The 15342-nt window shown below is 39.1% G+C and overlaps 1 protein-coding gene across 1 annotated transcript; it reads right to left on the reverse strand.

Moving 5' to 3' along the window:
• Nucleotides 1-12029: 12029 nt before the first annotated feature.
• On the reverse strand, nt 12030-12950 carry LOC112653662 (RE1-silencing transcription factor-like). Its single transcript, XM_025437922.3, has one exon. The coding sequence runs from the start codon at nt 12939-12941 to the stop codon at nt 12030-12032; it is 912 nt and encodes a 303-aa protein (XP_025293707.1). The 5' UTR covers nt 12942-12950.
• Nucleotides 12951-15342: the final 2392 nt, after the last annotated feature.

Below are 15342 nucleotides of genomic sequence, written 5' to 3' on the forward strand. Positions count from 1 at the left end.
AACACTTCACACAAAGACTAAAGGTGAAATACCCATGCTGAAAAGGCTCTTTAAAACAGTAGACATTTTACATTTTCTCACTTGATCATCAAAACAAAACCAAACTAAACCATAAAGAATATTTCTTTTCTACATGTTCGTTTTGCCAACACATTCCTTTATATTAAAAATGAAAAGACCTTAAAATACCCTCACAGATAGCAAAGCCTTGGAGAGCAAGTTTACATGCAGGGCTGGAGATATTCATTAAAATTGTAATTAGACTCACGATTAAATTCATTCACAGTAGAAACTTTGCTTGTAAGTGTTGCTACAGGAAGAAACCTCCGTCTGAAAATTAGTTCAGCAGTCTGAGCGATTTTAATTATGCAGAGTTGATTATCGCTAGAGAAGGAAACCTTTATTGCAGCCACAGAATGAAGATCTTCTTCTTCTTCTTTTTTTTTTTTTTTTTGGTTTCCTGAGCTAATAATAATAATATAGGTCTATATTTTGATATCCAAATGTTTCTCTAGGCAAAGAAAATGTGAGAAAATTTCCACAGCAGGACAGCAGAAATTTTGAAATGATCACCCTAGGAGTAAGGTACACAATGCTGCATCTTTTTTTCATTATACACTGATCATCTTTGTTTGGTTAAGGGAAAGGCAAGGAGATGGAAATGGCATTTATTTAACATCTACTACGTGCCATCCTCTGTAATAGGCAGTTTCTTTTCCCAGGTCCCACTTTGTTTTTGTTTTTTTTTAAATTTGTTTTTATTGAAGTTCGATTTGCCAACATATAGTATAACACTCAGTGCTCATCCCATCAAGTGCCCTCCTTAGTGTCCATCACCCAGTTACCCCCACCCCCTGCCCACCTTCCCTTCCGCAACCCTTTGTTCATTTCCCAGAGTTAGGAGTCTCTCATGGTTTGTCTCCCTCTCTAATTTTTCCCACTCAGTTCCCCTCATTTTCCTTATAATCCCTTTCACTATTTCTTATATTCCCCATATGAGTGAAGCCATATGATGATTGTCCTCCAATTGACTTACTTCAGTCAGCATAAATACCCTTCAGTTCCATCCACATCGAAGCAAATGGTGGGTATTAGTCCTTCCTGATGGCTGAGTAATATTCCATTGTGTGTGTGTATCACATCTTCTTTATCCATTCATCTGTTGAAGGACATCATGGCTCCTTCCACAATTTGGCTATTGTCCAGGCCCCCCCCCTTTTTTTCCAGGTCCCTCTTTGTATTACTGCTTCCATTTTATAGATGAAGAAGCTGGCAGTGGGGAACTCAAGTGATTGTCCTGGAAGGAGGGCTGAATTTTGCTGTGTCTGACCTCAGAGCCTGTGTTTCACTCTCTAATTAGGAGGAAGAAATCCCAGGGGGGGCTTTCAGAGTTGCTCTTCCTTATCTGGTGGGTGAGCATTCTCATGTGCTGTGTGCTTCCTTTTACACTGTTATACACTATCTTAGCAAGAGCTTGCACTCCGGCCCTACGTTGAGTGAGTCTAGGTGAGTCTAAGGGCAGTGCTTCTAGAGGTCTGGCCCCACTCCCTACCTTGGCCCAAAGCCTCAGAGGCTACAGGGCTGTTGAGTGCTGGGTACAGTGGAAATGCACTTGAGGAGATGTTGGGAAATCTGATTTTTGTTCCTAGATCACCCATCTGTTAGCTGTGTGATTTGGGAAAGTCACTTTATCTCTTTGGTGCTCATTTCTTCCTTTTTAAAATGAATGGGATATGGGCTTGCTTGGTACTGGAGGCTCTCAGAGCAGCAGGATTCCAGGATTCCTTGATGTAGGAATGCAGGCAACACTGACTCTGTCTTTGGCCTTCTATCTTCTTCATGCCGGAGCAATGACCTCCCTTCAGGCTACATGTTCCAGGCCCGTTGGAAGTAATGTATGCCCTGACCTGAATGCAGGAAGGTTCATTCTGATCTTCCCTAAACTTGTTTAGATAATAGAGATAACATAATTTCTTCCCTCCCTTGCTGTGGCATACAGATGGTGCCATGAGATCTGTTACATTTTAAACCATTTGACCTCACCAAAATGACCTCTGTATGTCCCCTTGCTCTATGAAATCTGTGGACTAAGTTCCTGACTTTGTGGAGAATGACTGGATCATCACCTGCCCCATTTCTCAGACAGTAAGTTACCTTAAATGAAACTGTGTAAGTAGTATGATATCATCTGTTTCATTTTTCTGGGTCTCAAAGTGCCTTGTCAGTTTGAAGGACACTCTACTGTTTCTCCTCTACCTTCTAATATGTGTCCATTGAACTTTCAAAGTGACCACAGGTGGAGAGTCTCATTGGAACTCCAATGCCTCTCTTCCAGAGCCCAAAGCCCTTCTAAGTGCTCCTGAGTTCAAGCCCCACCTGGGGTCTAGATCTTACTTTAAAATCAAACAAACAAAAAACAAAAAACAACTTTTGACAAGTCAAACAGTAGAGAGAAATATAATGAACTCTCATAAACCCATTATGTCGATTTTTATTATTATTATTATTAGAGACAGAGAGAGAGAGAGAGGCAGAGACACTGGCAGAGACAGAACCAGGCTCCATGCAGAGAGCCCGACGTGGGACTCTATCCCAGGTCCCCAGAATCACGCCCTGGGCTGAAGGCAGTGCTAAACTGCTAAGCCACCGGGGCTGACCCCATTATGTAGATTTAACAGTTGTTTACCTTTTCCACATATACCCACAACATTGGTCATATGTATATGGCTGTGCTGAAATTTAAAGAAAATTATAGATATAATTTCATTTCAGCCACAAATACTTTAGCATACATCTCTAAAAAGTAAAGGTCATTTTCCTACATAAAAGTCATGCAATTTTCACACCTAATACAATTAATAATAATTTCCTCAAATCATTAAATAGCTAGTTCATGCTCAGATTTCCATAATTGCCTATTACAGCTGACTTGTTTAAAGGAGGATCCCATCAACATCCCTATATCACATTTGTTTTTTATGTTTTTAAAATATTTTTTAATCTAGTAAGTTCCCCTCTATTTTTTTCTCTCATGACATTGACTTGTGGAAGAGTTTCAAGAAGCTGGGGCTCATTGTCATGTTGAAAGTTTCTCTTTCTGAATTGTCTGATTGCTTCCTTATGGTGTTAGCTTTCTTGTTCTGCTATACCTCTTGAATAGACTGAACATTAGATCTGAATATTGAGTAGATCCAAGGTAAACATTTTGGTAAGAATGTGTCATGGATGATACCATGTCCTGTACACTTAATAACCTTGGGAGACAAGTGAGGTGGTGGAAGGTTGGCTTCACCCCTGTCAAGTTACATTGCCTTTGTGACAACCATGTAGGCTGTGAATAAAACTTTGTTATCAGGTCAATATATAGTTCCCCATCAATCATTCACCTATGTGTCTTAGTATCATTGATAATCCTTGCCCTTATCAATGATTTCATTGGCAGCTGACAAATGGTATTTCCTTTTTCAACTATTAGTCAACATTCTTCTATAAAAAGGGTGTTTTAAAAAAAAAAAGTGTTTTCTGAGAACTCATTTTAACAAAGCATGGTCTAGATCCCCAAGGTTGGGATCTTTGGCTTCTTGCATTAAGTCTTATACCAGGATTTAACTTAACTGGCTTTAACTTGGATTTGAAGAGTATTTCTCAGGATTGTTGGATTCAGGATTCCCTTTCCAATAAGCTGTAGCTTCCAAGGAAACAAAGGGAAGCCTAGTTCATAAAATCAGAAAAATTTCCTTTTCTCTTGAAAACCAAAGAAACTCACTTGGAAACAGGCAACGCAGTGCCTCTAGAATATCTTGAAAGTATATATTATCAACAAGGCTCATGTAGATGATAAAGAATTGTCCTCCCCAGAACAACTTTCTTCTTCAAGTTGAACTGTTAACTTCTGACATATCAATTACAAATTGATTCTTAGGAGACACATTCTTAGGAGACACAGACTAGTCAGCTTGTTTCTGCCATCTTTGCTGTGAGCTGGGGGCTTTTTGTCTTTTCTTTGTGAGTTACAAGCATCTTGCTATACTCTGACCCAAAGCTCCAAAAGATGTGAATATTTATAGACTACCAGGGCTTGGGTCTGTGGTCCATGATGATGTGAAATCCAACCTTTCAGAGTTTCCATGAAACAACCAGAGGGTAAGACAAAAACCTCTCTAAAACGGCTCATATATAGGACATCAATTTGGTGGATGCCTCCACTGAATTGATGACGTGCAAGCAAGAAATCAGTGAGAACACTTATTCCTGAAGTATCTGGGCTTTAAACCTCCAAATCTTAAATAGAGAGCCTAGATTAAACCTGAGATGTATCCTGACCATTAGAAGTAAAATAAAACTTTGATGAAACCAAAGAGTTTTTGCAGGGGTGTCACATAAACTGTGTTAGTGCATTGTCTGAAATGATGTGGCTTGGAGTTAGGCAAACCTGGGGTTCCAGTTCCAACCTTTATCACTGGGTCAATGTATTAGCCTTTTTAAAGCTCAGTTGCTTCATTTGTCTATAGCTAGAATCCCATGGGAGCAAAAGTTGGAACTCAGAGATATCTTTGATATCTATCATCAGAAGTATCTGATGAATTCATGGGTCTGTCATGCTAAGAATCATTTGGCAGGAAGGATTTTGGCCCAAGGGGAATGAGAGCAGAGGGTTTTACAGATGCCTGAGGGTGGAGAGGGAGATGTGAGATTTATAAGGAGTCTGTGTCAGATGACTCTCTTTAAACTTAGCCTCAAGGCTATGTATACTCTGGAGGTAGAAGTGGTCAGAAGTTGAAGGGAATCTTTGGATCGTGGCTCTGAAGGTTCACCTACATGCCCAGGAGTCAAAGCGAGGGGGTGGACCTCCATAGATCTTTCCCACACTCTGCATGGAACTCAGCATGGCCACGGTGTAGTGAGGATAACAGAAAACAAGGCCCCCTTTTTCTTTGCAATGTTAAGAGCTGATGATTTTGGAAGCCCCACAGAGGGAGATGCTTGTTAGGAATATCAGTTTTCTTCCAGAGAGAGCCAGTAGAGGGGAGCTGAGGTGAGGTGCCAACTTCAAGGGTTTTTTATAGGCAACAGGCCTCATGGAATGAGTGTCCAGAGCTTTAGAAGGGTGACTGTGAGCTTAGGTGGAGCACTCCAGCATCCTAGAGATCCTGTAGAAGGGATGCAGGTGGTCTTCGAGGTTTACATTGAGAGTGTTAATGTTGGTTTGAACCTATTTGCATTTACAGACTTGTGTGATAATCTTGCTAGGGATAGATTTACAGGAGTTAGTCCCTACTGCAAAGAATTGCCTTGGGGATGAAATAAAGAAAGTGTCTAACACAACACTTGGCGCAAAGCAGCAGTTTGAGAATCGTTAGCTCCCTCATGTTTTATTTTTATCCCCATCTCCATGGAGATATATGAGGTCTTCTTTTGAGGTCTAACTCTTTGGGTAAGTGTTCCCATTGTAATGTTCATTGGTTTATTTATTTTGCTGAGTTTTCTATACAAGAACACATTTTCTTATTGCCCTCTTGATTCCTTTCCACTGTTCTTAGAAACAATGGCAATAACAACCAAACATGGGTGGCCTTCCATTAAAATCCCACAACTGTAAATGGAGCTGGTAAAAAAGAATGTGTCCAAATTAAAACGATAAATGTGCCCCCATATCCTTGTTAATGGCACAGATATCCAACCTGCATGACTTTTTTTTTCAGTCGTGCAAGAGGCAAAGGTAATTTACAAACACTCATACTCTCTTTGTCACGCTATTGACAAAAAGACTCAGAGAAAACATAATACACCCTTGTTGAAAATAAACATGAGAAAGCCCTTAAGACATTCAAAGGAAGGTCTATAATTTAGAGCAAATTTTTTAGCCTGAATAAATCACATCTGTTATTTCCTTAGTGCCAAAGAAAGGCTAGGCTCTTCCTGGAATGGGACAATTCTTTCTACATTTGTTTCCCAAAGGGCCTTGATGATGTCAGGAAGTAGTGCCCTCTGTGATATGGTCAGGCAAAAATTGACCAGTAACTGTTAATTATGGAAAAGGATTATTTCTTATGGATCTGAGTCCAGTCATTTGGCTTGAATAATCCAACTGAATCAACTGAAAACATATTGCAAATATACTTTCTGAATTTTAGTAAGAACTCTCTTATTTAGAATCTCTCATGCCTTCTTCCCATCCCAAGTGAACACTTGCTTTCCTTTAAATGCAAATTCCATCACCTCCCACCATCTCCAATATAATAATTTAGCATCCATTTTCCATGATGCCTCTGTGTTCTGTATTTACTTCCATTGGGGCACCCATCATGAAATTTTGCAGATGTTCCCAACTTATCATGATCTGACTTATAATTTTTTAACTTATGGTGTGAAAGCAATATACAGTAGAAACCATACTTCAGATTTTGAATCTTGATTTTCTGGGCTATGACGTGCAGTACATACTCTCTTGTGATGCTAGACAGTAGTAGCAAGCCTCAGTTCTCAGTCAGCCACACGATCATGAGAGCCAACAACAAATACACTGACAGCCATTCTGTACCCATACAACCACTCTGGTTTTCACTTTCAGTACAGTATTTAATAAATTACATGAGATAGGGCAGCCCTGGTGGCACTGCAGTTTAGCGCCGCCTGCAGCCCGGGGTGTGATCCTGGAGACCCGGGATTGAGTCCCACATTGGGTTCCCTGCATGGGGCCTGCTTCTCCCTCTACCTGTGTCTCTGCCTCTCTCTCTCTCTCTCTCTCTATGTCTCTATGAATAAATAAAATCATAAAAAAATAAAAAATAAATTACATGAGATATTCAACATTTTGTTATCAAAGAGGCTTTGTGTTAAATAACTTTGTCCACCTATAGGTAATGTAAGTGTTCTGAGCACGCTTAGGGTAGGCTAGGCTAAATTATAATGTTCAGTAAGGTAAGTGTAGTAAATGCATTTCGACTAACGATATTTTCAACTTACAATAGGTTTATCAGGATATAATCCCATTGTAAATTAAATAAGATCCATATAGATTTTTGGTTTTATGCCTGTGTTCCTTACTAAAGAGTTATCTCCTTGAGAAGAGGGCCTCATTTTTCTACCTTTTTGTCCCCAGAATGGAACTCAGTTCCTACCTGCAGAGTAACATTCAATAAATATTTGCTGAAGTGGTTCATAGAATCTCAGGTTTGGAAGGAAACTTTTTGGTCATTTTATAAAGAAAACAGAATAGCAAAGCAGAACATCTGAACCATGCCCTCTCCGCCTTTAGCAGAGGGAGTATGGGGCTGGGTCAGGATCACACAGTGAGCTAGTGACAAGCAGAAGCCAGAATTCAAAAGTCTTGTACAAGTTCAGAGGTATAACATTCTGGGGAACACTTGAGTGTTATCTATTACCATGAAAAAAAAAGTGGGTTGTGTATTCCAGTTCACTGGCCAGGATTCACTGTAAAATTTCTTTGTGGTATTTCTAGACCAAGCTATAGTATGTTGCATTTCCCAAATATATTTCCCCATGAACTCTTTTGTCATGTACTATCTCACTGTACTGATGTTCCCCAAAAAGTACTTCGGAAACACAGTTGTGGTAGGCTAAATAATGCCCCGCCTCCCAAATGTTCAAGTTATAATCCTTAGAACCTGAAGATATGCTAGGTTATAAGACAGAAGGGAATTAAGGTGTTGGATGCAATTAAATTTGCTAATAAGCTGACCTTAAGATTATCCTGGGTTATCTGAGTGGATTCAATGTAATCAGATACTTAAAAGTAGAAGAGGGAGACAGAAGAGGCCAGAGTGATGCATGATGGGAAGGACTGAATTGGCCATTGTTGGCTTTGAAGGTGGAGAAAGGGGCCATGAACCAAGGAATGCAGGTGGCCTTTAGAAGCTGGAAAGCACAGAAATGGATTAACTCCTAGAATCTCCAGAAAGAAAATGTAGGTTTGCCAGCACCTTGACTGTAGTAGAGTAAATAAACTATTCTAGACTTCTGACCTCCAGAACTATAAAGTGATAAATTTGTGTTCTTTCAAACCACTAAGTTTGTGGTGATTTGTTATAGTAGCAATAGAAAATTAATATATTTTTGTTGTTGTCACAAACTGCATATTTGTTGTGCTTGTACATAAGCCTGGAAATTGTTTATTCTTAATTATATTGTTTGCATTGATGTCTCTATGGTGAGGAGAAATGATTAGCCTAATTGGCTATAAACTGATCCCTAAAAACCACATTTTCTATAATTTTCATAACTTATTCTGAATTCCATTCTTTTTTTTTTTTTTTTTTTTTTTGAAGAAAGTCACTAGGTCCAGCCACACTCAAAGGGAGGAGATTACCAAGAACCTCAGTGCCAAGAGACAGGGACCATTGGGAGCCACTCTAGAAGATGCCTTCTTCTAGACAAAAAGGGATTAGTGAATTTTTTTCCATGTTTATTTTCTTCTCTTACTAGCAAGTTTGAAAGTTTCTTGATGTTCTACCACAGGCGAGGTGACCATATAACTTATCATCCAAACCTTTTGAGATAATGAAATAAACGGTGCTATAAACAACTATCCTGGGGGTAATAACTATAACACAGACTGTCCCCAGGAACCAGATGTATGGTCACCCCACTTGAAGGTCACATTTCTGATCCTATTCCTCAATCACTAGCACAATGCCAACATATAACAAATATTTAATACATACCTGCTTATGGAATGATGAAATGATTCCAAGATACACAAAGGCACCTGGGCCACTAAATGTATGCTTCTTATGCAACATAGTCTTCTTAGGAAGGCTAAGAAACCCTCTACTCCATTTAATCCTACCTTTTAATTAAAAAAAAATCTATGACAACAGAGATTACACTCTAGGAATACATACCAACAGAAGGGTGAGTGTTAAATTACATAGCCATTGCCTTTAGCATTTGCTCTCATGAAAACAAGGCCGTGTAGTATGTGGTGAAGAGCTAGCTGGGTCTCTGGCATTGGAGACTTGGAGGCTGCAGTCCTAGTATGTAACTGTGGGAAAATAACTTGACCCTTGTAACCTCAGTGTGCTTACTTATAAATGTTATTTGACTAAATGTGGAAATATGCATAAAGCACTTAGTACATTTATTCAACACATCAACAAATATCTGAGCATTACTATGTGCCAACATTTAGTTCCTGGAAGCGAGAATCTTAGGATGTTTTATCCCCCTTTCAGTTTCATTGAGATATAATTGACATATGGCATTTTATAAGCTTAAGCCATATAGATAATGATTTGACTTACATATATCATGAAATAATCACCATGATAAGCTTAGTTAACATCCATCACCCCATATAGATTTTTTTAAAAAAGGAAAACATGTATTTTTTCTTGTGATGAGAACTTTAAGGATTTGCTCTCTTAGCAACCTTCAAATATGCCATACGGCAGTGTTAACTATAGTCATAGTGTTGTACATTATATTCCCAGTACTTACTTATCTTGTAATGGAAGTTTGTACTTTTTGGTCACCTTCATTCAATTCCTCTATCCCCATCTGTCCTCAAATATATTTGAGATATGTGTATTGCTATACAATCTGGGGTTTACCAGAGTCCGTAACAAACTATATTAGAATTCCTAAACTTACAGTAATTTATCATTTTAACTGTCAGTGATAGTAGGAACTGAAAGCCATAACCAATTTAAGACAATGCTGATACGCCATGGATGAAGACAGTTGGTTCTTTTAAATTACAGGAATTTCAATTATTTACATAAGTTCTTTCAGAGAAAGAAAGTTCTCTAAAAGAACTTTTAAGTTTTGTACCCAGATGGCATGGTAGAGTAATAAATTCAAGTTTTCAGTACATTAAAACTGTTGCCATTTCTAGTTCATAAAAAACAAGTCTTTGTAACCCTTAAATAACTTATAGTTACTAATAATTCATTCTTAATTATACATGAAAATAGAGTTTTATACATTTTGCCTTTTATAGAAGAAATTTGAATTTCAGATAAACACTGAACAATTTTTTAGTATAAGTATTTCCCATGCAATATTTGGGACACACTTGAGCTAAAAATTATTCAATGTTTATCCAAAATTTAATTTTAACTGGATGATCTATTGGTTAATTTTATTCCTAGGAATTTTATTCTTTTTGATGCTATTGTAAATGGAATTGTTTTTCTAATTTCCTTTCCAGGTTGTCCATTGTTAGTGGATAGAAACAAAACTAATTTGTGTGTGTTGACTTTGTGTTCAGCAATTTTTTGACATCTTTAGGGTTCTCTATGTTAATGATTGTGTCATCTGCAAACAGGCTATTTTACTTTTTCCTTTCCAATATGAATGTCTTTTATTTCTTTTTCTTGCCTAACAGGACTTCCAGTACTATGTTGAATAGAAGTGGCAAAATAGTCTTCCCTGGGGCACCTGGGTGGCTCAGTGGCTGAGGGTCTGCCTTTGGCTCAGGTTGTGATCCTGGGGTCCTGGAATCAAGTCCTGCATCAGGCTCCCCAGAGGGAGCCTGCTTCTCTCTCTGCCTATGTCTCTGCCTCTCTCTCTTCTCTCTCATGAATAAATAAATAAAATCATTAAAAAAAATAGTCTTCCCTATCTTGTTCCTGATTTTGGAGGACAAGTTTTTACCACTGAATGTGATGTTAGCCATGGGTTTTCATATATGGCTTTTATAATGTTGAGGTAGTTTCCTTCTGTACCTAGTTTATTGAGTGTTTTTCTTTTTTATCATGAAAGAGTGTTGAATTTTGTTAAATGTTTTCTCTGCATCAATTGAGATGATGGTGTGGTTCTTTTCCTCCCCCTTTTACTGTTAATGTGGTGTATTACATTTATTGATTTTTATACATTGAACCATTCTTGCATTCCAGGAATAAATCCCATTTGGCCATGGTGTATAATCCTTTGAACGCCTGTTGAATTGTATTTGCTAGTATTTTGTTGAGCAATTTTGCATTAATATTCATAAGGGATATTGGTCTATAGTTTTTTTTCTTCTTGTATTATTTTTGGCTTTGGTATCAGGGTAATGTTGGCCTTATAGAGTGAGTCTGGAGGTGTTCCTCCTCTTCAATTTTTTTGGGAGAGTTTGAGGAGGATTGGTGTTAATTTTTCTTCAAATGTTTGGCTAGAATTCACCAGTGAAGCCATCTGGTCCTGGGCTTTTCTTTATTGGAAGGTATTTGGTTACTAATTCAATTTCCTTACTAGTTATAAGTCTGTTCAGATTTTCTATATCTTCACGATTCAGCCTGGTATGTTGTGTGTTTCTAGGACTTTGTCAATTTCATCTGGATTATCAAAATTGTTGGTACACAATTGTTCATGATATTGTCTTAAAAATTTTTTTTTAAAGATTTTATTTATTTATTCAGGAGAGACACACAGAGAGAGGTAGAGACACAGGCAGAGGGAGAAGCAGGCTCCACGCAGGGAGCCGGCCTTGGGACTTGATTCCAGGTACCCAGGATCACACCGCGGGCTGCAGGCAGCGCTAAACCGCTGGCCACCGGGCTGCCCCCCACCAATCTTTTAAAAACTACTTCTCACATTCCTATGTTTTGGAGACAAGTTGTTCCACTTAGGAACTCAATACCCAGACAAGTTTTTTAAAAAGTTTAAGGCTTCTGTGAAATGGCTCTATGCAAGGGTTAATCGCTGAGTTTTTCCTTCCTGTCTAAATCCTCGATTTCTTTGGGAAACTACATTGCGTCTTCGATGTATTCACTATCAACTAAATATATCTTAGAAGAAAAAAAAAGTCTAATTTGGCTAAATGATCTATCCCAACTTGTTAGAATATGAATTTTAACAAGAACATTGATAATATTTCTCTTGGCCATTCTTTGAAGCAAGTCTTCTTCATGTACTCTCCAATCCCATATTGTTATTACCACCATGGAGAGAAACTGAAGCACAAAGGGGTTAAATCACTTATCCAAGGTCACAAAGACAGCAAAAAGAACCAGAATCCCCCCATCTTTAGTACTACTTTAAACTGCCTACTGAATTAACGATCAGAAGAGAACTGAACTTAAGGACTACAAGGTACTCTTACCTGTATGAGTTCGAACATGTTGAACATAATTATTTTTTCTGTCTGAAAAATAGTTGCATTTTCCACATGTGTATACTTTCCTTGGAAAATGGTTTCTCAAGTGTTTCCTCCAGTGATACTCGCTGATTGTGGTGTATGTGCAAATGATGCACTTGTAGACTCGCTCATTATCCCCAGCTCTGGTGTGGTGTTTCAGGTGAGCGGTATAGTGATCATATCGACTGGTATTGTAGCTGCAGCGGTCACAGCGAATGGAGCCCTTGGAGAAATCTCCCTCCTCTGCAGTGGGAGACCCAGATTCTCTGGCTTTTGCTTGCTTCTCTGCACTTTCTTCCACAAAAAACTTCTTGGCACTATGAACTCTGATGTGATGCACAAACTGTTCTTCTGATTCCGCTTCATACTGGCATGGTTTACAGCGAAAAGGTTTGCTCTTCAAGTTCTTGCATTTGTCCTCTGCTCCAGGTGTTTCAGGAGGAAGATCTTTATTTGAGTTGTAAATTTCTGGGGCAGCTGACACCTCAAACACAGGCTGTGGTTCTACAACACTGAGCTCCAAACTTTCCAGTTCCATGTTTTCCAGTCCACTGGGTTCACCTTTTATTTCAGGAGACGCCTCAAGTCCTTCTCCGTCACTATCTGAAAAGTTGTTATCTCCAGCAGGCATCAATTCTGCCATCTGTCTTTCTTCACCAACCAGGTAATCACAGCAGCTGCCATTTACTTCCCCACTTAAGGCCACATTTGCCAACATGATAAGCTGGGGCGCCGCCAGTTCAGCTTTGGAGAGGTCATGCAAATCATACATGTCGTTAGGCAAGGCCATGCCAATGTTGCCACTGCCTGTGAACAGCCCTCCTCCTCCAGAAGACTGCCCCATTACCTGGGTGGCCATGACTGTATTTCCCCCACGGTGTCCGCGGGCCGCGTGCCCGGTCCTGCCAGCTCGCGTGGGGAGGTGGCCGGGCGCGAGGGGCCGGGTGCGGGGGGCCCTGGCGGGGCGGCCCGGGAGCAGAAATCGCTGTCCAGCCCCATTGGCGGAGCCGCCCGGGCCGCGGGGCTAAGAACCAGGAGACCCGAAGTTGTTCTAGCCTGAGTCTGAGTCTGAAGGTAGGTAGAGACTGATGTCCCATCTCAAAGACAGAGAGAAAGAATTCTTTCTTACTTAGGCTTTAATTCTATTCAGGCCTTCGACTGATTGGAAAAGGCCCACCCACACTGAGGAAAAAAGTCTACTTTACTTAGTCTATGAATTCAAATGTTAATCTCATCCAGAAGCACCCTCACAGGCACACCCGGAAATAATGTTTTACCAAATATCTGGGCACCCTGTGGTCCAGTCAAGTTGACATCCCAAAATTTAGTCATCACAATGATTATATACTAAGAATGAATTCCTAGAAGTAAAATTGCTAGGTTCAGTGTATGCCACTTTTTAAGGGTTATGTCTTGGTTTAATCCATTTCTGATCATTCCAGGTGACCATGATAATGGATTTTATCCTTGTCTCCAGTGTCTGCTCAAGCCTTTGCACATTGCTAATGCAGGTCTTATAGGAGGGACTCATCAAGTCACTTGCCTCCAATCTCCCTACTCACTTCTATCATTGAGTGGTTTACTGGCAAAGTCTCCACTATTCTACTGCTCTGCCAAATCTATTGCTAGGTGGCCTTTTTGTTTGGTTTGGTTTTAAAGACATTGTATTACTGACAGTTTCAGGATCAATATATGTTTACTAGACACTATTCTTTGGTTAAAAATCCACCAGTTTTTCCTTGTGTGTGTGTAAAACAGAACACAACTGTTTATATTCAGAAGGAAACTAACCTGACTTTATCTGTAACTTAATTACCATGAAGTCCCATGTGTGGTCTACAGAGCTGCATAAATTAATAATGCTGTAATTGTGGAGTTCACATACCAGGAATCGTTACTGCCCCTCTCTAGAGAACCAAGCTAGCAAACTGGGTTTGCATTAACCTGTATACTCTGAGTGGACTTTTTTTTTTTTAATCTCCCTGAACATTTCCACCCCTGTCCTGCCCTTTTTGTTATGTCCCTTCTACTCTCCTTGGAAGCAGACTGTGGCATGCTTATAATCATTGCTTCTTCTCTGGGTGGCTATTGAAATATCCCCTTAATATTTCTCCATTATAATGCAAGCCGTCAATAGCACAATGCCTTGTTGGCCTGCCTTTCCAGGACAAAGTACAGAGCCATTCCATTACTCTGGCATCCATCAGGACAATAAGCCACAAATCTTTTTCAGTGCAGCTCCAGACGTGGCTGCCTTTGGGCTGGAAGGCAGGGAGAGACAGGAATGTTTCCCCAGTATGGAGAGAAATCAAACGCGTGTATTCTGGTTTCTTCTGCATGTGCTCTTTGGAATGAGTCACCATGTACTTTAACTAGAGGCTGTGATTGGAAGGAAGGAAAGTTTTCTTTGGTGAAATGATTCAGTCGGAGAGATTGCACAAGTCCATTGGGGACAAGACTCCAATATGTGCTTAATTTTCTTTGGAGGATTTGCTAATGATTGGTGGGAGCCCCAGTTCCTATTTATTACTTACTTTTCTTAATAATGAAAAAGAGACCATATGTTGGGTGTGCAGCTTGCTGATAAACTCACTTGGAGCAATGACTGGCAAGTGTGTGTATTTTGTACGCTGTGTTATTAAGGGGGGAAATCCTAAACTCTATTAAGAAATTTGCAGCCTTTGAAGCTGGTACTACTTGGCCTTCAAGGTTTATGCTAATATCAGCTGAACATGTGAGGCGTTAAGTGTTTTATTATTTTTTAGAAGAATTTTGAACATTTCTTACCTCACTAGGAACATCAAAATAAATTCCAGATGGATTAAAGAGTTAAATATTTTAAAACCTTAACTGTTAGAAAATCTGGAAGAAAATAGATGTGAATATTTATCAAACCTCCTGAGGGGGAGAGTTTCCCAAGCTTAGAATTGATGGAATAAATCACTAAGGATATGATTGATAGATATGACTACATCAAAATTTAAAACTTTTATACATCAAAAAAAAAAAAAAACAAGATTAAAAAGCAATCAACAAAACTAGAGATGGTATTGTAGGAAGTTTGACAAAGAGTAACTTTTTTTTAATAAATATAAAACTCATATAGATTCAATAACACAAATACCAGAATCCCAGTAAATACATGGAGAAAAGATATAAATAAGCAAAATACAAATATGAAGTATATTGATAAATGACTAGAAACTTTTTTTTTTACCTTTCCCAACTAACCAAATAAATGCAAATGAAAATAATAGTGA

Source organism: Canis lupus, chromosome 3 (assembly GCF_003254725.2).
Source record: "Canis lupus dingo isolate Sandy chromosome 3, ASM325472v2, whole genome shotgun sequence".
NCBI classification, from domain to species: domain Eukaryota; kingdom Metazoa; phylum Chordata; class Mammalia; order Carnivora; family Canidae; genus Canis; species Canis lupus.

Bases quoted from the DNA above. Each gene is read 5' to 3' on its own strand.
- LOC112653662 (XM_025437922.3), bottom strand. From the start codon at position 12,941: ATGGCCACCCAGGTAATGGGGCAGTCTTCTGGAGGAGGAGGGCTGTTC.